The 26,231-nt window shown below is 42.3% G+C and overlaps 2 protein-coding genes and 1 non-coding gene across 10 annotated transcripts in view; 2 read left to right on the forward strand and 1 right to left on the reverse strand.

Moving 5' to 3' along the window:
* PILRA (paired immunoglobin like type 2 receptor alpha) overlaps positions 1–2,570 on the forward strand; it is a 16,225-nt gene extending 13,655 nt beyond the window's left edge. For all 3 annotated transcript variants that reach the window (XM_086374178.1, XM_086374179.1, XM_086374180.1), the window contains exons 5-7: positions 327–376; positions 604–635; positions 806–2,570. In XM_086374178.1, coding sequence (XP_086230304.1) covers positions 327–376; positions 604–635; positions 806–949 — 226 coding nt within the window. In that variant the 3' untranslated portion in view covers positions 950–2,570. The remainder of the gene's footprint in view (positions 1–326; positions 377–603; positions 636–805) is intronic.
* Positions 1,718–26,189, reverse strand: ZCWPW1 (zinc finger CW-type and PWWP domain containing 1). Of its 6 annotated transcripts, none has more exons than XM_086374176.1 (17): positions 25,621–26,189; positions 17,653–17,714; positions 16,648–16,901; positions 16,097–16,175; positions 15,167–15,257; positions 14,715–14,872; positions 14,394–14,516; positions 8,929–9,045; positions 8,101–8,221; positions 7,191–7,266; positions 6,680–6,784; positions 5,404–5,487; positions 4,745–4,811; positions 4,233–4,333; positions 3,360–3,420; positions 2,757–2,915; positions 1,718–2,189 (listed from the first exon to the last, which is right to left on the reverse strand). In XM_086374176.1, the coding sequence occupies exons 2-17, from the start codon at positions 17,678–17,680 to the stop codon at positions 1,885–1,887; spliced, it is 1,929 nt and encodes a 642-aa protein (XP_086230302.1). In that variant the 5' UTR covers positions 17,681–17,714; positions 25,621–26,189; the 3' UTR covers positions 1,718–1,884. The 6 variants fall into 6 exon arrangements, with proteins under 6 accessions (XP_086230302.1, XP_086230299.1, XP_086230301.1 ...); XM_086374173.1 differs by having other exon boundaries at positions 15,167–15,299; XM_086374175.1 differs by having other exon boundaries at positions 17,653–17,711; positions 25,492–25,647.
* Positions 9,448–9,554, forward strand: LOC147344864 (U6 spliceosomal RNA). Its single transcript, XR_015155107.1, has one exon. It is a non-coding gene; the product is annotated as a U6 spliceosomal RNA (small nuclear RNA).
* Positions 26,190–26,231: the final 42 nt, after the last annotated feature.

Below are 26,231 nucleotides of genomic sequence, written 5' to 3' on the forward strand. Positions count from 1 at the left end.
CTCCCTGGTTCTCACGCTCCAGTTTGAACCCAGGCGCTGCCACAGAAATGACAGGCACCCTGTCCTGCTTCTCCTCCCTGCTCCCCTCAATAAACCCACTTCTCTGCAAGAGTCCACCCCAGTCAGCTCTCAGGGATGGGGCTACACTGAAAACGGCCCCTCATCCCTGTCCAGACAGCCTCCATCTGAGCCTCAAACCTCTGCCTTCATCTCCAAGTGTGACCAGGCAGGTCACAGAGCCCCCAGTGAGAGGAGCAGCCCGAGGCAGGTGGTAGCTCTTTTCTGCCCAGACTCTGACACATCACTGCCCTCCTGTTCCCACTCAGGGAGTCCTTCAAAAACACGGAAGAGAATTACGAGAACATCGGGAATAAAGGTAAGCCCTGCCGCCATCATCCCCGCTCTCACCTGGGTCTTCCTCCTCCTCCCCACAACCCCTCCCCACACAGGTGCCCTCAGCATCCTCCTCTCTCCCCTGCCTCACCCACCCTCCCCTGAGACTCTGGTCCTGACCTAGAGATGACCTCACTGCTGGAGCCCCTGCCCGTTTCTCTACCCTGGCTGCCTGGTCACCTGATCCTGGCACATGTTTATTTTTTCTAGGAGAATATGTAGACCCCAAGCCGGATGCCAAGGTAAGCAGCGTTGATTAGGGCCTGAAAGGAGAGGGAAGTCTGGAGAAGCAGGGGGTGGAAGAACAGAGGGACTGCAATGTAGTCAGGGCATCAGCTGTGGGATCGTGGCTCTGAGATGGGACTCTTGCCCTTCAACTGTCTCACCCACTGCCCTTTCCCTTCTCCCCAAGGATGATGGTGGTGGCAGCGGAGGAGTCCTCTACGCCTCCCTTGCCCTCTCTAGGTTAAACTCACCAGCAACAGCAGTGCCTCCCTTGCCCTCTCTCCATGGGGGCCCCCAGGAAGAGACCCTATACTCTGTCTTAAAGACCTAAGCAGTGGGACTGAGTGAGGACCTCCTTCAAGTCAGCTGCGCACAGCAATCTCAGTTCCCCACAATCACCCCGGCCACACACAGATCACTCAGAAGCCGGCAGGTGCTGACGGCCACCAAGGACCTGAGAGTCACACAGCCACCGCTCCAATTCCCTCTTCAACTTCCCAGCCTTTCACCACAAAAATAAACCTACCTGTACAATCTCCCTGAACACATCTAAGGAGAAAGCTGATGTCACCTTCAACTTCTGTCTTTCCAGAAGTTAAAAAAAATGAACCATGAATGCTAGCTCACGCCTAGATCCCTCCCCTAGTACTGTGTTCAGTGACTACCTCAGGCCAGAGACAAGTAAATCCCCAAACACTGGTAATCAATCTGGAACCCAAGGTCTGTCCCCCTAATCTAACCCTTCTACTTTCCTTAGGATAATAACTAGCATGCGTCATGTGTTCACACTTTACACACATGGCCTCATTTCAGCATCATCAATCACTCTATATGGCACTGGATACACCATCTGAGACAGGATAAGAACCAGGATGGTCACAGTGCTTTTCCCAAGGCCATGTTGCTAGTAAGTGGCTGAGGCAGGTTGTGAACCCAGACCTGCTTTCTCAATGTCCTTCTCCCAGGACTCAGGTGTCATCGCCTTCCCAGATCCCTATACTGACAGGTCTCCCACCAGAAGGACCATGTGCCCAGTGACATGGAGGAGAAAAGGAAGAAGCCAAAAAAGACCAAGTAGTTAGAGACAAACCAAACCAAGTAAACCAGTAACCTGGTTTATTAACAAGAACTGCACAACTCTGACTTTAGCAAAGTAACCTCACAGCCAGTGAACAACCCCAACACTTATCAGCTTCTTGGGGATCCTCTGAGAGGCTCTTCACACAGGAAGGAGTGAGAGAGCAGGAAGGAGGCACAAGTCCACAGCTATTCCTCACAGAAGGCCACAGCGAGCTCCCCCCTGTCAACTCTGTGCTGCGGCTCCTCCCTCTGCTCCAGCTCTTCTCCAACATCTTCCATGAGTTGGTCCAGATCCAGGTCACTGGAGGCTCCATCATCAGAAGGCACACTCCCAGCACGCTGGGGTTCAGGCCCTTCTTCCCCCACAACATGACAGGCCCCACAAGGAGCTGGTGCGATCAGGACTTCTGGCACTAGTCTAGCTTCTTTTTCTTCAGATAGGCTGCTTACTGGGGCCTTGCTTTGGGGAGCTTTAAATTTTTTCTTAGGATCTAAATGAAAAAGTGACAAAACTGAGAGTCTTATCGGGTAATCTGTCCTCACCTTGTATAAGTCCAACTCCTAAACCTTTTATTTCCACAACAATCTCTGGGAAAAGATGACTTTTCTTTATAGAAAGAAAATGGGGTTTGGGATCAGAAAGACTTGGATTTATGGACCTCGAGAAAACTTTAAACCCTTTGAACCTCAGTCTCCGTATCTTTAAAATGGCGGATATCCAGTGATAGAGACACTGAAAGAACTAAAGGGAACAAGTATAGAAGTATCTATCCAGCCAGCCCACAAAAATATCAATAAATGTTACTTCTCACCTCCTTACCATTGTTGTATCCCTGTATGTCCCTGAATAAAATCAAATAATAACCATAAAATGTTTCTACAGTGTGTGTTGTGTTCTGCAATTTAGATGATGCCCTTTTGGCCAAACTTTTGTGTGTTTTTTTGTTTTTGTTTTTTTCCAAAGTAATGAAAAGCTGTGGAAGTTTTACGGAACGATCAGAGCAGGAAACCTGCAGACGTGAACCTCACTCCCCACAGTCCCCAAGTCTGGGTCTTACCCGGCTGCTCAGATCCTGAATTTCCATGCCCTTTTGTCCTTCCCATTATAGGCACAGGTGGAGGTGCAGGTTCGTTTAACAGAGATCTCTTTGTTGTTCTCCTTTTCAGGGTCCCATCTCGTTCATCTGCTCCACCGGCATCACTCCCAACCCCCAATCCTGAAGGACATTGGTTTATTTCTGAGTGACAGTGTGGTTAGGGTCCACAAACTCCAAACATTTAGTCTCTGCCCTGGGTCTTCTGCTCATTTTCAATCTAGTGAGTCCTTCTGGTTCCTTTCTTTTCCCCCAAATATTTCTTTTCTTTCTCCCTGGGTCGTCTTCTCTTTATAGTTCACCTCAAAACCTGCCTTCCCCATGAAGTCATCCTTCTTGGCTAAAAATTTAAAATATTCATTCCACCTTTAACCTAAGATTTTGTAATTCAACTCACAGAAGTGAGAAGCTACAGATTCCCTGACCACATTAGCATGAGTCTTACCCATTTTCTCAGGTTCTGGAGCCGAGAGGTCAGTAAGGCCCAGCTACCTGCAGACTCCTTGCACTTTCTGCTTCTGCCCTGCCTTAACAGGAACACGTCTCATTTCCAATTATCCTGCTTACCTCTTGTCTTGGGTTTTTTTGTTTGAATTTTGGCTGGCTTGGGATTAAGCAAAGTTGGATCCTGAGAAAAATAAAATATAAATGAAGTCATATAATTGTGATTTAATAGAGTAGGATGCTACAGAAATGATGGGTGTACTTAAGGAAGTTCCAGATGCTAATTCTTCCCAGTTTGATCTACAGAATCGATCTAACTTCAGTCAAAATCCCAGCAAGTTATTGTGTACCAGTATATGATACCATCATGATGGATACGTGTCCAAGTCCATAGAATATACACTACCAGGAGGAAATCCTAATGTAAACGATGGACTTGCGTGATTATGATGTGTCAATGTACTGAATAGGTTCATCAACTGCAAACAAATGCACTGCTCTGGTGGACGCTGTTGCTAACAGGGGAGGCTATACATGTGTGGGGGAAGGAGGCACATAGAAACTCTCTGTACATTCCTCTCAATTCTCCTGTAAACCGAAGACTGCTCTTAAAAAGTCTTTAAAGATGAAAAATATCCACATTTCATATGCCTGAAAAGAGACTAAGGAAATAAAATAATGAATATCCTAAGTGTCCACACAGGGAAGAAAGTAAAGAGAGGCAACCTGCTATTCTGTAAAATTGCTCCAGTAAGAACCAAAGAACTACAGTAGGAAATGAGATTATCATCAAAAAATAAGTTCCTAGAGATATGAGGTATTAGAATAACTGAGGACAGAGGAGGCTCTTCTTCCCTGAAGAGTCCTAAGAGAGAAAACTAGCCCGTCAGGGCTACCCTGATGTAGGGACAGGACAGTGCCTTAGAAAATACAAATCCATGCTAACCAGATGCCCTACAGCTATCTCCTCAAAGGAATCCCCAAGATCAATCTTACTGCTTTATCTCGTTCCTCCTCTCCATCCTCCTCCAACTCTGGCTCTTTCTCTTCTTTCTCCAAGCAGGAATCTAAGCTGCTAGTCCCAGAGAGCGCTAAGTCTAAAACAGGAATAGGAAGGAAAGGCTAAATAATTTATCCAACAAAACAGGTGATGAGTTAGTGGAGCTGATCCCAGAAAATCAATCTTCCAACTCTGTCTTTCATATCCAAGTCGTATTTTCTCCGTAAAATCTGCTGTCAGATTATCATGGTTCTACCCTCTTCCAAGTCCTATCACTAGTCAACATGCACCCTCCCTCCCTACTCCCTTTTTTCTCCATTCCTCTCTCTACCCATGTGTCCATCCATCCATCCCAGACATTTGCTCAACGGCATTTATGTAAAGCCTCATATTATAGAATCCAGAACTAGGTTGACGGCACTGGATATAAAATAAAAGCTTCAGCAGCTGCCCTCATGAAAGAATCCCTTCCCTCCCTCTCTGGTCCTTAGCCTCCTACTTATCCTACCTTTTTCTTCCCCATCATTGTCAGGTCCACTGTATCGGCTCCAGAAACCAAACAAGTTAACCCGCTCCTGAGGGAGCCAAGAAACAAAAGCATCATCCACTGGTCTCCCAGGGGCTAGTTTTGCCCCTGTCTTCAAGGTTTCTAGTTATAGAGTTTGTATTCATATTCCACATCGTTTTCACTTGAAACTTCACATTAGGTTTATCTAAATTTTTGGAGAACTTAACTACTATAACATTATACAATATTATTGTAACTTCTTTTTCCAGTTTGTTTATAATTCAGTTAATAACTGGGAAGAGGAAATTAACTGTTTGTTATTCTCCACCCCCTACCCAAAGGCAGGATTTGAGGGTAAAACTAACTCCACAGAATAAGGTACATACACCTGAGACTTGAAGTTAAACAGGGTGGTGGGATTCCCTCTACCACAAACTGTCTCTGTTTGGACAGAGAAAAAATTCCATTTGTCCAAGGGTAGGGAAAAGAATGGATAGTTTAAAGAGTCAAAGGAACTTGGCCTGGGAAGAAAAGACTAGTTCTAGAACTAAGACTGTGTAAGAGGGAAGGAGAGCCAATTTTCTACAGGAGGGACTGTATGACTTGTTTTGCGTCCCAAGTCCCAAAGAGAAGGAGGTGTGTGATCTAAACTTTCCCACCTGAATACTGATCTGCTCTGCCTTTTGAGCCATCATCAGGGCTACCAACAGTTTCTGGCTGCAGTCCTTATTTTTGCACTTTCTCTGAAATGAAAGAAGATTAGAGTCAGTGATAAACATTAGGGAAGTGACTCCAACATACTGTTACTCACCAGACATTATCTTTACATTTATCTCTACTTCCTGGTATTGATATGATACTCCTATTCTTAATCTTTTGAGCTCAGAAACACAGTCCTCCCTTGTACCCAAACAAACCTTTCATCAATTTCTAGCAATATTTTCAACCAACATTTTGGCATCCTCTCCAAAGTAAAGCCCATGGAAATTTGTAGAGGCAAAATTAAAGGAGTTCAGATGACTGCACTTTTAAGCTTCTCACAAGTTTCTTTATATCCAGCTACTTGATTTAATACTCACGGCCTGATTATCCAAGGTCCCTGAGCTCCTAGGCCTCACTGGTAAGGCCCAAAATGATTATGGGCTTCCCCGGTAGCTCAGCTGGTAAAGAATCTGCCTCAAAGCAGGAGACACTGGTTCAATTCCTGAGTCAGAAAGACCCCTTGGAGAAGGGATAGGCAACACACTCACTCCAGTATTCTTGGGCTTCCCTGGTGGCTCAGATTGTAAAGAATCTGCCTGCAATGCAGGAGGCCTGGATTATATTCCTGGGCTGGGAAGATCCCCTGGAGAAGGGAATGGGTACCCACTCCAGTATTCTTGCCTGGAGAATTCCAGGAGGAAATATCACTTAGTTATTTCAGTGGTTCTCAACCAGGGGAGACTTTATTTTTCTCCCAGAAGATATTTGACAATGTCTAGAGACAATTTTTTGGTTGTCACAACTAGGGTGAGGGCTACTACTGGCTAGATGCCATTAGAGCCCATGGATGCTGCTAAATATCCTATAATGCCTAGGACAGCCCCTCATAATAGAAAATTATCTGACCCAAAATGTCAATAGTGTTGAGACTGAGAAACCCTGAGTTAATCTGTGCCTTCATTTCTATCACACTTGCTTTGGCTAACCTGCAGAAAACCATGGTCTTCATGAAGGCCCTCTATCTGCAGACAGGGAATGAAACTAAGAAAAATCATTTTCCTGCTGCAATCGTGGTAGAAGGTCTTCCTCATGAATAGCCTCACCCTGGCATACTTGGTCAGACATGCAATTTCCTCCTGGCACAGCTTCCTCCAGGAAAAGTCACATTTAATAAAGGGAAGATTTTGTTTCTCAAGTTCCCTATATCACAACTGACCCCTGAAGGTTACTCACCACTCCACTTAGCTCCAGGGTCAGCTCCTGGAAGTTCTTTAGCATGTTGACTGGGATCCAAGCACGAGAGACTGTTTCTCCAAAAAATGTCACATGGTACTTGGACTGTAATAAAAGATAGCTTTGTTATAGCCTCTTGTCCTTCTTCTTGCTCTGACCTGCTAACCAGGAAAAGGCAGGAGAAGAGCTGAGAATTCACAAGAAAGGAAGTGCTGGGCCTTGTCTGTTCCTTTAAGCCTGACCCACCTATCCCACCTCATTCCATTGTTCTTCCATCCTGACCTCAGATATCCCAACCAAAGCCTATTTGTCAAAATCACAAATGTCCTAGTAATTAATAAATATTTAATTAGATATTTGTTTCTATATCCATTTGTCACTCTAGCTAAGAATTTGTTTCTGTTTGTGTCTGCTGGCTATGTCTATATTTCTATCTCTGTGCATCTATTAGGATGGATTTGTTCATTACTTTGCCCTGAGCACCTACCCACCCTGAACCAGGAAAACTCACCGGCAGGGAATCAAGATGAGAAGCAAAAAGAAAATATTCCCCCAGGTCAGGATCAGGTTCTACCATGCCTGGCCACCTGGAGAAGACAGATGGGTGTAGGGGATGGAAGAGAAGGGGTTATATGAGCAGAACACAAACTCATCAATATACATGTACATGAAAGGGCACTGGGCTTCCCTTGTGTCTTAGATGGTGAAGAATCCACCAGCAGTGCAGGAGACCTGGGTTCGATCCCTGGGTTGGGAAGATCCCCTGGAGGAGGGCATGGCAACCTACTCCAGTATTTTTGCTTGGAGAATCCCATGGACAGAGGGCTACAGTCCATAGGGTTGCAAAGAGTCGGGACACAACTGAAGTGACTTAGCACACAAAAGGGCAGTACGTTTTGCAAATAAAGGATTCCCCAAATAGACCCCTCTGTCATCCCTCCACAGTGGTCACTACCAAATGACTGAGGTAACTTCCATCAATGTACAAAGAAGCTCAGAATCTTCCTACTACAAAATATCTTATCTTCTAGGCCTCCTGGCAACCCTGAGAACAAAAATCTTCTGACTTGGGACATCTCCAAAGAAGAAACTCTTCCACCCTTCCCTTTCCTCTTTACTTTGTATATCTCTCCTTTCCTAATGTCTAAAAAAAAGTCTTAGAGCCACTCATCTCTTTCTACCCATTCAGGGTAGAACTGGCTGACCCTTTTCACCAGGGACATACCACATCCACCATGAAATCTCTAGAAATCACTCTTTCAAAGCCTCCAAGATTATTCCTTTATATTCTCCCTCACCCATGCTCTTTATAAGGCAGGTAACATTTCCATTATAAATCCCTTTCATTTTCTTCCCTCTCTGCCTGAAGCTACCACTCTCAAGTTTATGAAGGATGCTCTGACTCTACCATGGCACCCTACCAGGGGTAGCCGTATTGCTTGGCCCAGATGATGGATCCTGGGATGTAGGAGGCATAGGCCACATCACTTTCATGACCAGTCCAGGTCTCCTCAGGGATATCACAGCGATTATACTGCAAGTCTGCCAAGAGAGGAGGAGTGCAGGGAAAGAAAGGGCCTCATGAGGTGAAAATCTGGATGAGGGCAGAGGAAAGGTCAAGAAGAAATTGTTATATGCAGCAGGTAAGACCAAAAGGACACTTGGAAGACAGGCCTGAAGGATGAATAAAGGCTCATGAAGGAAATGCAGCTAGAGCTAGGAGAAGCAGGAGTTATGTTCTGTAGAAAGAGATCCCAAACTTCCACCTACACATGTCTGACCCTGCTTCCACCTGTGTAACATCATGAAGATAATTTCTCCAATATTCTGTTTTCTCATCTGTAAAATAGCTGGGCAGGACTAGATCTTCATAATCTTTTTTAAGTAGTCAAACATTCTAGAATTCTAAGCCACTGAATCTTTCTCACTGGCTTTTCCTCATATATCCCATACCAACCCAATACCAAAAGTCTAGTCAGACTAACAGGGTCAAACCAATGCAGAAGAAGATGGAATTTACTCAGAACAATCGTTTAGATTCCAGGACCCCCCTACTCTTCAGAGTGTCTTCCTCTATCCCTTTATGCCAAATTCATTTTGAAAAGACATCAAGATCCCCGCCTCTCCCCAAATGCTAACTACAGGGACCCCTGGAGTTATAACTATATTTTTGTCATATTTAATCTAAAGGATGAAAGCAGGGAAACAAAGAAAGGAACATAAAAACTGAAAAGAAATTTCCATTTTACCTGTGTTCTGGTCACAGGACCAATTATCTGGGAGGACTGAGGGGTCAATGTTCCCACGTAGCCGCCTCCATTTCTCACAGTTTGGGGAGGAACACTGGACCCAGACTAGACATTGACCTGTCACAGCAAAGAAACCTGAAATAAGAAGACTCAAAAATACGTTCTTCCTTCTTCAATTTAATTAAAATTAATATACTCCCTGCCACCACCACCTCTGCAAGAATCACACAGCCCTAGAGATCAACTTGTTCAAGCCCTGACTTATAAACAGTAAAACCAAAAGCTCGGAAGAGATAACTGACTGCTAAAGGTCAGTCTAAATTGGGGGCAAAGCTGAACTTGGAACCCAGGTCTCACACCTCAGTCTCTCTGCTGAACCATCTATCACCTCTTCTCCCCTGGGGCAGAAAGCAGTGTTTCCTGTATTTCCATTTTCTTTAAAAGGCTGCCTGGCATCTTTTTGGCTACTGCCTCATTTCCTGGCTGCATGTCACTACTAAAAAGTTCTCCTGAAGGACTGTGCTCGCTTTGGCAGCATATAGACTAAAATTGGAGCAATACAGAGAAGATTAGCATGGCCCCTGTGCAAGGATGACACGCAAATTCGTGAAGCGTTCCATATTTTTTAGAAAAATGGTACTGAAGAATTTATTTACAGGGCAACAATGGAGAAACAGACATAGAGAATAGATTTATGGACATGGGGTGAGGGGAGGAGAGGGTGAGATGTATGGAAAGAGTAACATGGAAACTTACATTACCATATATAAAATAGATAGTCAATGGGAATTTGCTGTATGGCTCAGGAAACTCAAACAGGGGCTCTGTATCAACCTAGATGGGAGGGATGGAGAGGGAGATTGGAGCGAGTTTTAAAAGGGTGGGGATATATGTATACCTTATGGCAGAAAGTGAAGAGGAACTCAAAAGCCTCTTGATGAAAGTGAAAGAGGAGAGTGAAAAAGTTGGCTTAAAGCTCAACATTCAGAAAATGAAGATCATGGCATCCGGTCCCACCACTTCATGGGAAATAGATGGGGAAACAGTGGAAACAGTGTCAGACTTTATTTTTCTGGGCTCCAAAATCACTGCAGATGGTGACTGCAGCCATGAAATTAAAAGACGCTCACTCCTTGGAAGGAAAGTTATGACCAACCTAGATAGCATATTCAAAAGCAGAGACATTACTTTGCCAACAAAGGTTCGTCTAGTCAAGGCTATGGTTTTTCCTGTGGTCATGTATGGATGTGAGAGTTGGACCGTGAAGAAGGCTGAGTGCCGAAGAATTGATGCTTTTGAACCGCAGTGTTGGAGAAGACTCTTGAGAGTCCCTTGGACTGCAAGGAGAACCAACCAGATCATTCTGAAGGAGATCAGCCCTGGGATTTCTTTGGAAGGAATGATGCTAAAGCTGAAACTCCAGTACTTTGACCACCTCATGCAAAGAGTTGACTCACTGGAAAAGACTCTGATGCTGGGAGGGATTGGGGGCAGGAGGAGAAGGGGATGACAGAGGATGAGATGGCTGGATGGCACCATTGACTCAATGGACGTGAGTCTGAGTGAACTCCGGGAGTTGGTGATGGACAGGGAGGCCTGACGTGCTGCTATTCATGGGGTCGCAAAGAGTCGGACACAACTGAGCAACTGATCTGATCTGATCTGATGGATGATTGATGTTGAGGTTTGACAGGAAAGAGCAAAATTCTGTAAAACAATTATCTTTCAATAAAAAAATAATTAAAGAACAAAAAAAGTTCTTCTGAAGGACTAACCAGCATTTCTTTTGTGCACAGCATCCAGAGTTCCTCTTTGAACTAACCTGTCCTATTTGAATTAACCTGTCACCAAATCACCAAGTTGCAGCCTTTGGGACCAAGAGCTCTGAGTTCACCCCTCACCAAAAGACAGGTTTAAGCCTATCGTTTCTCAGTCAACTATTTACTTCAGGCCCTGCTCAAAGGCCAAACATTCTTTTTATCCATTACATTCCAAACTCTCATCCCCACCTTTCTCTACCCCACATCTTCTAGGTTGACCCAAAGCTCCACACACCCCTTTCTCCCTCCCAAACTCTTCCACTGTATTATTTGGAAATGAAAATGAAATTAATATTCTTTGGAATTCCAGGCAAGAGTAACTAAAATCCACATATCTTCAACCTGTTCTCTGAACCTCTGCCTCCTTTTTGAAATCTGGTGATGCAGAAATCTGGTGATGCTGCCCCAACCCAACCCCACCTGACCCATGCAGCCCTCTAAGCAGAAGCTGTTCTTCTCACATCCCCCAGGCCAGAAAGTGGGGCCAGTATCACCCTTTCCGCCCATTGACACTTGCAGACCATTACTATCCTCCATTCTATAAAAACACTCCCTCCCTTAAGGTCCAGGCCATGAGATACACTGCCTTCTTATCTCCCTTGCAATGACAATGCTGCTATCTGGTTCAGTCTTTTCCTTCTCTCTGCCTCCTGCCCTCATAGATTACCATATATCCACAAGGGTAATGTACAAGCACCACATACCTTCTCCTCCATGCCACCTCAGTAACCCCTTCACCTCAGGAACCCACTCCCATCCTGCATGGCCCCCCGAGTCATCTGCAGGGACTGTACACTCCCCTGAATCACTTATCTAAACTCTTCTCTGATAAAAATGCCCCATCCTTCCACCTTGCTCCAAGAACTCATGGCAACTTTCCCTTTATCTAGATCTCCAATCCACTGGCCCCACCTTCCTCTCAACTAGTAGCAACCTCTTTTCTTCACTCTGTAGTTACGCACATTTGATTTCCTTAGATTCTCTTGCAGACATCATCAACTCCCTTTCCCTCTGTCCTTCCCCCGACTCAGCTGGCAAACACAATTCTGAATGAACCCACTCTTTTTCTGTGCCTACACTCATTCAACTGAGCTTTGCTAGAGAAAATCACTGACCAGGTACACCATATATTCAGTTAACAACACCAACCAATATGTTTCTCTAGTAAGTTCACTCTCTCACTTGTCAGTTTACCTTAAATGCTGAAACGTAAGGGATGCCCTCCATCCCACCAAAATCATCCCTCAGCAAAGTAGATGACTTACATTTGGGTCCTTCCAAAATATCTCATATTATGGATCACTTTCTCAGTTATTTTGAATAATTAAGTACTGGTTGGGAATGATGTATTAGTTTGAAATGACAGTTGCCACTGACAGTTGTAGATGTTTACAGAGGTAACCTGGCAAGGCTAGAAAAGAGAGTGGGAGAAAGGGCCAGGGACCATAAAAGAGAACAGAGATCAAGAAAATAAATGGTAGTTGTAAAAATATAAATATTCATGAGGAAATGAATGGGTAAAAAATCATCCTAATGCTATAAAACTAGATATTCATGGTTTAGGATCATATTTCTATGACAGTTTTAAAGACATACAGTTCCTTAGAGTTTCCTTTCCAACAACTTAGAAAGCAAAGATGTGTTAGAAAACTGAAGTTCAGATGTGGCTCTGTGTTAATGAAGGCTAATGTCATAGACACACAGGTAAAGAGCATTTCAGTTAATGCTAATTTGTGAAACACCAGCTTCCTTGGGTTCTGTGATCCCTCATTCTCCCTTTTCCCCTCTCCCCTTCCATTTTTCTGGTAACTTAATTGGGTTCACCTCATTCTCTGTCTAATCTCTAAATTGGAGTCCCAAAGCCTAATCATGGGTCTTCACTCCCATCTGCACTTTCTCCTGAGGTCAGCTTACCCATATCCTCTATTTGAAACCCATTTTCATACCTGACAACACAGAGATGTATGCCAGTGGCCTCTGTTCTGAGCTCCCAGTTCCTATAGCCACCTTGCTCTTTGACATTTCTATTTGGAGGTCTCACAACAATCTCAAACCCAATGAGTCCAAACCCAGATTCTTGATCTCATCCTACAGAACTGCTGTTCACCTGCTCCTTTCACACAACTGCTCAAACCCTCTTCTCTCTCACTTTCCAATATTCAATTCATCACCAAGTTCTGACAACCCTATCTCCAAAACATATCGTAAAACCATTTGCTTTTCGTCTCCTTCATCATCCTAATCCAAGCCACCAAAATATTTAATCCTAGCACTAACTTCTTAACTGGTCTACTCTTGGCTTCTCATACTCCATTCTCCAATTAATCACCAAAAGGATCTGTTTAAAACATCAATTTGAGGATGCCACTTCCCTGGTTAAAACCCACCAGGGGCTTCCCACTATACTTAAGATGAAATTCTCACTTTGTAACATGGTCTTTGAGCTAGCCACTGCTACCTCTTTATGAAGGAGGAAACAGACAGAACAGGCTCCATCTCGAAACGGGACTCCATCTTGGGCCGGACTGTGGACTTTTGAGCTCTATGCCCAGTATCTATGGAAACAACATACCAATTGGAAAACCAGGCCCCTGGAAGGAAGAGCCCCAGGGCTCATACCTAGACTCTCCCTCGCCTGAAAGAATACCCTAATTAACTGTGGAACTGAATAGAATCATACATTCTACTATGTGTACTGGGGTATGACCACAGGCCTATTGATAATTGTCCAGTGTTAACTACCTAGGCCTAAGGCATATGAATCAGGGTTAACTTTGTATTCTCTTTTCCTTTGTTCAGACCAGTTCCAGGGAATTTAGGGAGGTGGGTTTGGGCAGGTATACTTAGGGTATATAAGGTTTTCACAAAAGCTGGTCGGGGTCCTTGGCTAAGAGGAGACTCTGTCTTGCACCCGCCCGTGTAATAAATTTCACTCCATTATCTGCCCTGTCCTTCTGAGTCTGTTTTCCGGAATGTGTGGCTGTAACAGTTCCATTTATCTACAGCCACTCTGCAGCCTTGCTTCCCTTGCTCTCTGAATCCCAGTTATACCAGGTTTCTTTTGGTATCCAGAGTAAGCCAAACTTCACCTTATCTAAAACTTTCTCCCACACACTTTAGTTGGCTAACTTCTCCTACTCTTGCTACAGTTTTCAGCGTAAATGTTATTTCCTTCCAAATGCATTCTCTGACTGATCCTATCTTAATTAGATCTCCACCATTTCCTCTCAGGACATTGTCTTCCTTCCCTTCACAGAACTTTAAGCAAATTTTATTTACTGGATACTCCCTTTCTACTACCTACTCCAGGAGTACCCATCTCTCCTTGGCAACTGTAAAAAAAACAGGAAGAGTGGTTCACTGATAGTAAGAAGCCTACACATTTCACTATAATCACAATTCAACCCACAAGCACTGCGAAAAAATAAACTTCCTCCAACAACTATGGATTATATGACTGAATAACTGAATGAATGAAATAGCTCTCTCTCTTCCTCAGCACTATATCCTCTTAACAAGTAGCTGTGTGAGATAAACTATAGTCTTTGGAGAATTTGCTCTAACATCCTAACTGGTCGTTACCCTTCTCCTCCACCTCCAATTTTCAAGTTCCAAGTAGGTTTGTCAAACCATGGTTGAACTTACCAAAACCACTTCCTTCTCCTTTTTGTTGGTCCCTGTTCTGGGAATGATCCTGAATAGTTTTCTTATGTTGGTCATCCTGTCTGTGCTCATGTCCACTTTGGTCTTTCTCCATTTTCTCATCTTCTGAGAAGATAAAAGAAAAACATCATAGGGTTAAGGGATGAAGAGAATATTTGTAGATAGTAAAAGAAGGAAGAAGAATCACAGTTCATTAGTTTTAAGTCTTGGGCTGAAAATTCTCAGTATGCCCACTGTCCCATTCCCTAATTTCATGGAATAAGTACTTGAGCCAGATGTCAAAGTATATCGGATTATACTTACGAGCTTCCTTCTTTCTTTTGCTTAAGGAGAGTTTATTGAATTTCTTCTCAGAGGATGCAGAATCTGGCTGGCCTGGCTTAGATATCTTTATCTCAGGGATTATTCCATCTTCCTGAGAGGCTGAAATCTCTAGAATAGGAGGTACCACTACTCTGTCTCTGCAAATAAGATTTTTAATTAAAAGACAGAAAAGGGCAATTTGTAGTACCCCTCTTTTGAAAAAACCCAAGGGTAAAAGTTAGGAGGACAGAAGACTTGCAAGTTCTCCATGGCCTCCTGGGGTCATTTTATCCATTTACTGGCCTATTTTCCCAGTTCAAGTATCTTTCCTGAGATGAGAGAAATCTACCAAGATATGAAAAACATCTAGATAGAAAGACAGATAGATGGATAATCATTTATCAGTATTAAGTCTACCCTGTGATCAACTCACTACACTGGGATAAACTTACCTATCAGCATTATTATCAGAAGTATTAGAAGAAGCAATTCCTGGTTCCTTGTCTAATTGGGTACATCTTGTAGGCTGGGTACAGGAAGTCTCTGAAAAATCAAGGCTAGATTCCATCCTCCCAAAAGAAAATACTATAAGTAGAGAAGCAACCAAAGAAAATAACTACTCCATTATTTGCAAACTGTAACCTTTCATTAACATATCTCCCATCAGTTGCCTGAATGAACTTACCTTTAGACTTTTGCCATACCATAGAACTTTCAAGTTTTTTAATTCTCAGGAAAAACCACAAATCTGTATCTTTCTGAAAGCTTTTCCAGATGGATTCGCCTATTCTAGGATAGTCAGGTAATGTTAATTTTGTGTACATAACAGAAATTTTAGGTATATCTTTTATATCATTTGTCCCTCAAGCTTTCTCTAGAAGTGGAAGTATACCTAAGAAAAGCTTAAAGTATCAAACCACTGTCCTTAGCCTCAAGACCTTATGGAGTAAGGCTTCAGGGCCTATACTACAGAGTTTCTTATTCTAAAAATCAAATTCCTGAGCAAATGTTAAAACAGTATTGCAAATAGAAATATATAAGAAATGGAAACTAAGGTCTTCAAATCTGGGAAAAATAATTTATCTTTTCTATGAAAATTGTAAACATATAAAAATAAATTTAAATTACATTTAAAAATCTAGATGAAGCTATATTTATATTCTGAAGTCAAGGTAATCTAATTTTCTAAAAATCTATACCTTCTAAGATGGTTTAGCTATAGTCCTGTTGATACAAGATGAGTATTTAAAACTATTTCGAAGTCTCATCTAATATTTCCTTATGTAGAAAGATGGAGAGAAGGAGAGATGATATTAACTTACTCCACCCTTCAGATAATTTCTTTGCCTAACTGAAACTCTATCTTTCACTAAAAGCCATACCCAAGCACTCCTGGAAGGACTTCTGTAGCACAATCTGGACAATCTCCTCAAATTCTGCATTGGTAAGAGTTGATTTTTCCTGCAGAGAGACAGGTAGGGGAGAAAAACTGCTCATCTTTCCCCATTCCTCCTCTGTAGGAAGGAGGAAACCTCCTTTGGATGAGGCAGCAAGTTCACAAAACTAAGAGCATGAAGTCAACCTAAAGATGCCATAAATTCTATCACAGATCGCCTGGGAGTAAGAAGTCAAAGAAAAGGAAAACACTGATAAAGTCTCTACTTCTACTCTCACCTACATCCCATCTCAGCCCCTACCTGCCCAGTATTCCCTGCTAAATGCTTTCATTAAAACATTTTTTACCTCTTTGAGAATAGACACCCCCACACAAGAAAAAAAAAACTGAAACTACAGGATGAATCTCCCCTGTGATATTTCCTATATTCAAATTTATGTTATAAATATTTAAATGTCTTCTGAAATGGAAAGATCCTGTTTGCCCAGGCTGGATGACAAGAAGCTATCCCACTACAGCCATCCTTTTGATTTTTACCTTTTCTTTCTTTGCGTTCTTGCTGTCTTGAGCCTTTCCTTGTATCTCCTGGCCATTGCCTGGACCATTCTCTGTGGTTGTTTTCTTCTTCTTCTTCTTCTCTAACCCAGCCTTTAGCAGGCTTGGCCTGACCTCTGCCTGTGGGGAACTGATCTCCAGGATCTCCTCCTTTGATGAGTTAAGGTTATAGGACATCAGGCTATGCAATTTTTGTGCAGGCGGGGCAAAGGTATTTTTTGGTCCCTTCCCACATTCTGAAAGAAATTTTGTCATCAAATGTAATTTGTGAAACATGGAATCTAACACAGAAATTGCCAAACACTGCCCACTGACTGACAGTATCAGAATTATCTGGAGAGACCTTTTAACAAATTCAGATTCCTAGGCCTCTCCTTACCAAACTTCCCCAGGCCCCCACCTTCTCACCCCTGCCCTAAGATTGTGACGAAGTAGTCTGAAGTGAGACCCAAGAATCTGTAATTTTATAAGGCTATCCAGCTAACTCAGATGCACTTCCAGGTTTAGGAGCCATTGAGTAATTCAAAAGTGATAAATACAAGTATGAGGAAAACAGAAATATTCAAATATGAAATTTTTAAAATTTGCTTTTTAAAAATTTTGCACAAAGTGTTATGGGAAATTAGAGGAAAATTTTTAAAAACTAGTAAAAATCTACAAAGGATGCAATGAAAACTGTACTGATCCTCCCAGGCATAAGAAATGTACCTTTATTTGGAGCTTCCATAATATTTTGTATCTATCCTGTGGCATTTACCATATTCAAAGTTATTTATAAGTATTTAAATGGCTCTTCTCTCCCTACAAGTTCATACATTTCTTGAGTAAGACTGTTCTAAGTCAAATATATTTACTCAAAGTGCCTAGAAAAGCAGTAACTTTAACAAAGTGAACATGAAATACATATGAACTGAGCTTCCCTTTGGTAGGAAAGGTGTCCAGATGACCTAAGACTGAGAAAGAAGAGGAAAATAACTCTTGACTCACTTTCTTTACTCTCCAAGGTTGGCATCATTCAGCTCAGAAGCTACACTTTCTTTATGCCTCTGCTGAAAAAGAAATGAACAGTTATGCTCTGATGAACAAAATTTATTTTATTGAAGCATAGTTGATTTATAATGTTAATTTCTGCTACACAGCAAAGTGATTCAGTTATATATATATATATATATATATATATATGTATACAGTACTGATTGAACATGATTTTAAACTTTCTCCTCTTGCCTTCTTGGGTTCAGGGTGATAAACTCTTTAAGGGTCTATCAGGCAGATTTAGAGTCAGACAGGGCTGAGCGACTTCACTTTCACTTTTCACTTTCCTGCACTGGAGAAGGAAATGGCAACCCACTCCAGTGTTCTTGCCTGGAGAATCCCAGGGACGTGGGGAGCCTGGTGGGCTGCCGTCTATGGGGTCGCACAGAGTTGGACACGACTGAAGTGACTTAGCAGCAGAAGCAGCAGGCAGATTTACCCAACTAGTATTGATCACGCAATTCCTGACTGGTTTAAGATTCCATTTCTGAGAGAGCCAAAACTGTAATTAAATTGTCTTGGTTTAGTGATAGGAGGCTTAGCATAAGCAATCCCATCCTTTGCCTGGGATGCCTAACCTACATTTTCTGCCTTATTGACTACAATCCTACTCTTGGGCAGTGCCAATTAAATGCTGGAGGATAATGAAGGTTGTTTTAAAGATTAGCAACAATCTTTAGTGTTTTAAGTGTTTAGAACTATGTCCAACATGAGGTAGGCACTTATAAGTAGGTGGAAATGATAGTGGTAGTGATTTGTTAAAAAACACACACACACAAAATTCAACTGAGTAAATTTTAAGGATCTTTTTGGCTTTATTCAACAACTCATGAATTGGGCAGCATCGAATCTATCAGATGGATAGGAGCTCCAAGGAACTATACAAAATTAAACACTTTTACAGGGAGAAGACATAAGGAACACAGGTGTAATACTAGGCAAAAAAAGAAAGAAAGAAAAAGAAAAAGGCAAACTGGTTATACAAGGTTACTTTCCTTTAAGGGTCTATCAGGCAGATTTACCCAACTAGTGCTGATCAGGCAATTCCTGACTAGTTTAAGATTCCATTTCTGAGAGAACCAAAACTGTAATTAAATTGTCTTGGTTTAGTGATAGGGGGCTTAGCATAAGCAACCCCATTTGGTGACCCTTATTGAAACAAGATGTGTTTTTAACAGCCAAAAGTAAAAGTAGTAGTAGAGTAGCGGCATTAGGGTATAGACCTTCCTGGAGTTAAACAGTGAGATTTTTCTTCAGAGCAATAACCTTTCACAAGGTTCTTCTAAATACTCAAAACAAATACACTGTAGATTCACTTATCTATTTCAGACATCCCTATTTATAGAGAACCCCCTTTTAACATCACTATAATGTATTATCTTCCTTTTACATAGATCTTCTAGTCCAATAAATTTCCCAATGTGCTAGATTCTTATATTAATAATTTTTATTCATGGCTCAGAAATATTTAGTAACCAGCAGATGTTTTTGAACCGTGGTGTTGGAGAAGACTCTTGAGAGTCCCTTGGACAGCAAGGAGATCAAACCAGTCAATCCCAAAGGAAATCCACCCTGAATATTCATTGGAAGGACTGATGCTGAAGCTCCAATACTTTGGCCACTTGATGTGAAGAGCCAACTCACTGGAAAAGACTGATGCTGGGAAAGTTGAAGGCAAAAGGAGAAGAGGTGGCAGAGGATGAGATATTTGGATAGCATCACCAACTCAACGGACATGAATTCGACCAAACTCCGGGAGATAGTGAAGGACAGGGAGGCCTGGCATGCTGCAGTCCATGGGGTCACAAAAAGTCAAACACAACTTAGTGACTGAACACAGAGGTCTCCAGAGAAGCTAGTAATAAGAATCTAGCATATTCATTCCATATCCATAGTTTATCTGTAGCTATCTACTCAGATATGTTCTATACAACATCAGTATGTTTCATTACTGCTACCAAAACTGTGACTAATAATAAATACACTTATTGGGCACTGACTATAATCTTTGAATATGTCATCTCATTTAATTCTCCCAATAAATCTATGAGATTGATGCCATTTTACACTTGGGGAAATTGACACTGAAAGGGAGTCAGAGATATTAAGTAGCTGATAAATGGTAAAATCAGGATTAGAATCTGTCTGGTTTGCGTCATGAACTGTGCTACACTACATCCCAGTAGTCTAGTTCAGTAGTTCAGTGCTTCACACCCGTTTTAACATCACAGCACACATGTAAAGCATACACTAAAAGTAAACACTGAAACAGACAGAAAATATTTCTAGGTACTTTAGGGTAAAAGGACCAGGCTGCTCACAGCCATAGACAACTGAGGGATGGGAGAAGGAGGCCTCCAGCCACACCAAAGGCTGAAGAGGTTACTATCTCTAGCTGTATGTCATTTGTGACCCGGCACGGTGCCAAGACTCATCTTATGATGTTCCAAGAACTTATACATTTTCCAGTCTTCACTTTCCACTACTGATATTATTTCTACACAGCTGTGGTCTACCAAAACCTCAGTGTTAACACATGGTAGAGTAAGATGAATCCAGGTCTTTGACTTCTAAATTCTAATAACATGTCTATTCTTCTCAGTGATATGATTTCTGGCTGTTGGTTTTGAGTACTTTGACGGCCTTCGACCTGAAACTCAATCCTTTAACTCTGCTATCTCCCACTATAAAGAGATCCAAGAGGTTTCCAAGGTGGCCAGTGGTAAAGAATCTGCCTGCCAATGCAGGAGAAATCAGTTTAACCCCTTATCTGGGAAGATCCCACATGCCATGCAGCGATTAAGCCCAAGTGCCAGGACTACTGCGCCTGTGCTCCAGAGCACGGGAGCTGCCACTGCTGAGCCCACGTGCTGCAACGACTGAAGCCCCCGCACCTTGAGCCTGTGCTGCAACAAGAGAAGCCACTACAGTGAGAAGCCTGTGCACCACAACTGGAGAGTAGCTCCCGCTCATTGCAACCAAAGAAAAGTCCGAGCAACAACAAAGACAAAGAAACAAAGAAAATGAATAAGTAATAATAAAAAAGAGAGAGATCCAAAAGTTGCATAAAATGGATCTTTGGGTTCGTATATTTTTCTCTCTAAAGGGGCTGAAAATTTTATGACCCTCAAATGGCCAACTTAAACACTCAGTTGTTCAGGGTGTAGAATTCCACTCTCCAGATTCCAAGATGAATTCAAAAGTTACTGGGGACTTGACCTAGTGTGGCCACAGCATGGCTGAATATAAAGTCTTTTTAAATTTTTTTGGTATGTTTCTGTTCCTTTTCTTAATTCCATAAATGCAAATAATTGCTATGTGCTGGTTTGCAGTAATTCCTCTTCGTTTATACTTGTCTAGTGTGTGTTAGTTGCTCAGTTGTGTCTGACTCTTTGTGACCCCATGGACCATAGCCCATCAGTCTCCTCTGTCCATGAAATTCTCCAGGCAAGAACCCTGGGGTGGGTTGCTATGCCCTTCTCCAGGGGAATCTTCCCAATACAGGGATCGAACCCGGGTCTCCGCATTGCAGGCAGATTCTTTACCATTTGAGCCACCAGCAAAGCCCAATTTAAGGAGCACATTTTATCATGGTTTCCATCTTAACGTTTCACCAACTCCCAAACTTATTTGACAATCAAAGAAAAAGCAAGTAGGAAATTGGGGGAGAATCACTACAGCAAACTGGTCTCCTTCTTTACGATAACCGTAAATAGAAGCTACAAACTGTATAAAATTAGGCCACAAAGGGAATAATAATAATAAATGACAAACATATCTTCTCCCAGACTCTAAAATTCCAAAAATGACCATGAGAAGTCCCTATGAAGATAATCAGAATTACAAAACTATACTGAACGAGGAAAGCAAAATGAAATTAGTGTACTTGAGATGACAAAATTTGATTTTTTTAAATTTTCATCTATACAATATGTTTGAGTATCCTTTAACCATCTCTGGAGGAATACACAAGAAATTGACAAAAATGTCTCAGTTGAGTGGAAACAGGTAGCTGAGAGTGGAAATGAGCTCTCTACTGTAGCCTCTTGTGTAACTCTAGTATTTTATACATAGACTCCCATTTCAAAGTGATTTTTAAATTCTATTTTTAAAATAAAATTTAAAAAAGAGTATTTTGATCAACCTAGAGAGGCAAAATTTTTCCAAGTTAAGTTTAAATCATTATCTAAGCCTATACTGACCTCTCTAGGCCAAAGTGTGTTACTGAAGCCCCAACCAACTAAATAAAATTGTGGATCATTGTTAAGTTAATAAGATATAGTAAATGTATAAGCTTCCCTTATGGCTCAAACAGTAAAGAATCTGCCTGCAATGCAGGAGATAAAGGAGATGTGGGTTCGATCCCTGGATCAGGAAGATGCCCTGGAGAAGAAAATGGCAACCCACTCTAGTGTTCTTGCCCAGATAATTCCATAGACTGAGAAGCCTGCCAGGCTACAGTCCATAGGGTCCCAAAGAGTCAGACACGACTGAGCATGCATGCAGAGTGAGGTTGTGATGAAGAACATTACTTTTAAAGAAAATCTCTATCCTGATAAATAGAGAAGGCAAAGTTTGGAAGTCACTGTCTGATAAATCTCTGCTCCTCTGTTTCAGATTAAGTATTTGTTTCCACAATAACGAATACTGAAATGCACTTCAGAGAGAGAAAGACAATTTTAAAGATAGTTAATAAATATACAAGATACCACCAACTTTTACCTGGTCAGCTACGAAATGACTGGGGGCTCTAAACCCAGGAATAACATTTGAGATTTTAGTTTCTCTTTTATCTTAGATGAAAAATATTGGGGAAAAAATCCAATAAAGCTTTAAATGTCAAAGTAAAAGAACTTCCATAACCAGATCCTAACTCCTCAACTGACATAAGAAAGAAAGGCAAATAAGAAGAGGGAAATAACTCAGAAGTAATAAAGGGACCCAAGGGAAGGTGAATGAGGTGTTCCAAAAGATAGTTTTCTTTCATTTGGAACACCAAAAATCATCATACTGATTAGAAGATGAAATCACCTAGCTCAGCAGATCTCTAACTGCTTATCTGTGTTAAGTTTTCTCATATTCTTCAAACAAAACAAGATATCACAACACATTGAATTCAGAAACAGATGAAAATCCAGCTGTTTTCTATTAAGCCAGACATGAGAGAGATTTGCAGAAATGTAAAATAACACCATTCTTCATATTAAATTTTCTTTCACTTAGGAAACTATATTTTCATTTAAGTGTTATCTACATTAACATTATGTAAATGGTTTATTATCATCATTTTAAAATTAATAAATAGATTAATTTTTCTCAGTTTAATTTCTAATACTTAAGTATCAATGCACAGGTAAAGAGATATAAACCAATCTTTGGAGTTCTTCAAAATTTTTAAGAGTATAAAAGGATTCTCAGAGGACTTCCCTAGAGGTCCAGTGGTTAAGAATCTGCCTGCCAATGTAGTGAACACAGGATTGATCCCCGGTCAGGGAAGATCCCACATGCCGTGGGACAACTAAGCCCACAGCTTAGTTGTATATCCACAGCTACTGAGCACATGCTCTAGAGTCCAAAAGCCACAACTACTGAAGCCCATGTGCCCTAGAGCCCACGTTCTGCAACACAAGAAGCAAAGAGAAGCACATGCACCGCAACTGGAGAGTAGCTCCTGCTGCCCCAACTAGAGAAAGCCCACATGCAGAAACAAAGACCCCGTGCAGGCAAACAACAACCAAAAAAACCTTTTAAAAAATAACTTAAAAATAAATTTTACAAAAGATTCCAGGGCTTTCCTGGTGGCTCAGTGGTAAAGAATCTGCCTGCCAATGCAGGAGACTTGGGTTCAATCCTTGATCCTGGAAGTTCCCAAATGCTGAAGAGCAACTAAGCATTTGTGCCACAACTATTGAGCCTCTGCTCTAGAGCCGGTGCTCCACAAGAGAAGCCATTGCGGTGAGAAGCCCACACCCCGAAACTAGAGAGTAGACCCTGCTCACCACTACTAGGGAAAAGCCTGTGCAGCAATGAAGATCCAGAACAGACAAAAATAAATAAGTAAATTTAATTTAAAAATAAAGGGATTCTGAGACCAAAATATTTTAGAACTGACTTAGCTAAATAACTTAATTCAGTCTTGTCAATATTTTTCAAAAAGCCTTAATCCTCCTCCTCTCACTCGGAATGTGTTCACAAATTTCTCCCAAGTATCCAATTACTCCCTCTTTATATTGTCCCTGGAATCCTTGGTCTAAGAGAACAAAAATAAAAACTTTAGAATTGCCCTCTAACACAGACTCTGTGAGCCTCAAAAAATTGTATTTAAAAAACTATATTTTGAGCAGAGAAAAAGAAAGATCAAGTTTCTATTCTTACTGAGCTGACATTCTAATGGGAGTAGTTAGACAATGATCAAAACAAGTAAATATATATATTGTAAAATAAATAAAGATTATATTTTCAGAGGAAGCACTTTTCTCAGAGTTACTTGAGATGCTATCTCCCAGGCTTGAGTTCCTCAGTATGTCCACCAAATAAAATATAACTCTCAAAAAACTAGATAATAAGATAAAGACTATATTTTAACTCTCCTTTAAGCTAGAGTTTGGTTTCTTCTTGTCTTAATGTCTAATGGTATGTACATTCCTGCTCATTTTCATGCCTCCATCAGTAAATTTGTTCTTTCTTCCTTCCTTCTCTCATGTGCGCTCAGCAAGCATGATTCTAAACTTTTAACAAGACAGAAGGAAATAACTGATCCCAGCTACCCTTATTACCCATACTAGGCTGCCTAACAAGACATTTGGGGCTTCCCCGGTGGCTCAGTGGTAAAGAACCCACCTGCCAATGCAGGTGAGGTGAGTTGATCCCTGGGTCGGGAAGATCCCCTGGAAATGGCAATGGCAACCCACTCCAATATCCTTGCCGGGGAAATCCCATGGGCAGAGGAGCCTGGCAGCCTACAGTTCATGGGGTTGCAAAAGAGTCTGACACGACTTATCAATGAAACAAGACATTTACTGTCATAACTACTTCAAGTAAAACCTTTTACGGAATCTTCAAATTAATGGTGACTAAAGCTTAAAGTTCAGGGAGTGCAAGGAAGCAGAGAGACATGGCCAATTATCACCAAGACAGACTCTTTAGTACCCTGATCCTGGTTCAGACCCTTTCTATCTAACCGCTGAAAAGCTTCCACAGGTGCCCGGAATAATGCCAACCTCAAACTAGCCATTTTGTGTTCTTTCCAAGGGGCCATGCCCATGAACTCCCAGACCACTGCACCATTTCCCCTCACAGACTGCCAAGGTTTGGAACAATAAAAGGCCTAATCTCACTTTTCTCACTTTTAAAACCAGAGGGAAGAACTTGGAGACACCCACATTTTTCCTCTTTCCTCACCAATTTTCTCTTAAAAGCACAGCAATTCAGACCGGAGGTACCACAGAGCCAGAAGTCCATGACTCCTCTAAGGGTAGAACAGTGGCTCTCTAACCTCTCCTCACCGTCAACAAACCCACCATGAGACAATTTCCCCTCAGCTCGCCCTCCCCATTCCCACCCCTAACCCACGGAGACACCAGGATCCTCATTCTCGCTCAGCTCGACACTGCGCACCATAATACTGAGTTACTTTTGGTTTTCTCTTAGGAGCAAGTCTGCGGTTAGAGATTCGGAGGAGAAGGATAAGAGCTAGCCATCACCCTGAGGAGAAAACTTTTCCTCAGGCGACAGGTGCCAAGACTGGCCAAGCCTAGAACCTTCAGGTGCAAGCGGAAAAACACCAACTACCTTCTGGTGCGTAGAGGATCTAAGGGTGAGGAGCAGACAGAGTTATTGCAGCGATTCCACCAGCCGCGCGAACCTCCAACCAGTTTTCCCGCCACCAAGGATAGGCGCGAGGCCACTCACAAGCCCCACCTCCTTCGGCGGCGTGCTCGCAGGGCTAACGCGCATGCGCAGTTGGAGGTAGTTTCTGCGTTTGCGCAGCAGTTATTGCCGCCATCTTCCAACCGAGTACCCTGTAAAACTACAAATCCCATAATCCCCGTTGGCCCCGCTTTTTTTTTAGGTGGCAGCCGTAGCGCCTGATGTTTCAAGATGCACATCTTCCTTTTACTGACTTCTCTCTCTGCCCCAGACTGCCTTTTCCATCTTTTCGTGCTCTCATTCGCATTCTTCTTAGTATCCTTCATCCCCTTATTTTGATATTTTATTTGAGATCTATCCTTAACCCCATTCTCGCCTCTTCCACCCTTTTCTCAGCCACAGGACCCACACCCCAAGCGCTGTTGGCAAGGAGATCAAGCCACCAAACACCCAGTGGAAAGGCCGTCCAGTAGCTTCCTCCCCATAGGCTAAGGCAGGGAGCCCCCAAAGCGGACCGAAATCTCTTCCCCGCCCACATTCGTTTTTATATAAGGAGGCCCGGAGCCTCAGCGTGTGCTCGGGAAAGCCTGTGTGCGGAGTGGGGGGAGGGGGTGGGGGCGGCGGTGCTGGGTGTACTGCTATTGGCAGCTGTAGTGGGCGTC

This window comes from Bos grunniens, chromosome 25, assembly GCF_055505025.1.
Source record: "Bos grunniens cultivar Pamir isolate PY7600 chromosome 25, Bosgru_T2T1.0, whole genome shotgun sequence".
Taxonomy (NCBI): domain Eukaryota; kingdom Metazoa; phylum Chordata; class Mammalia; order Artiodactyla; family Bovidae; genus Bos; species Bos grunniens.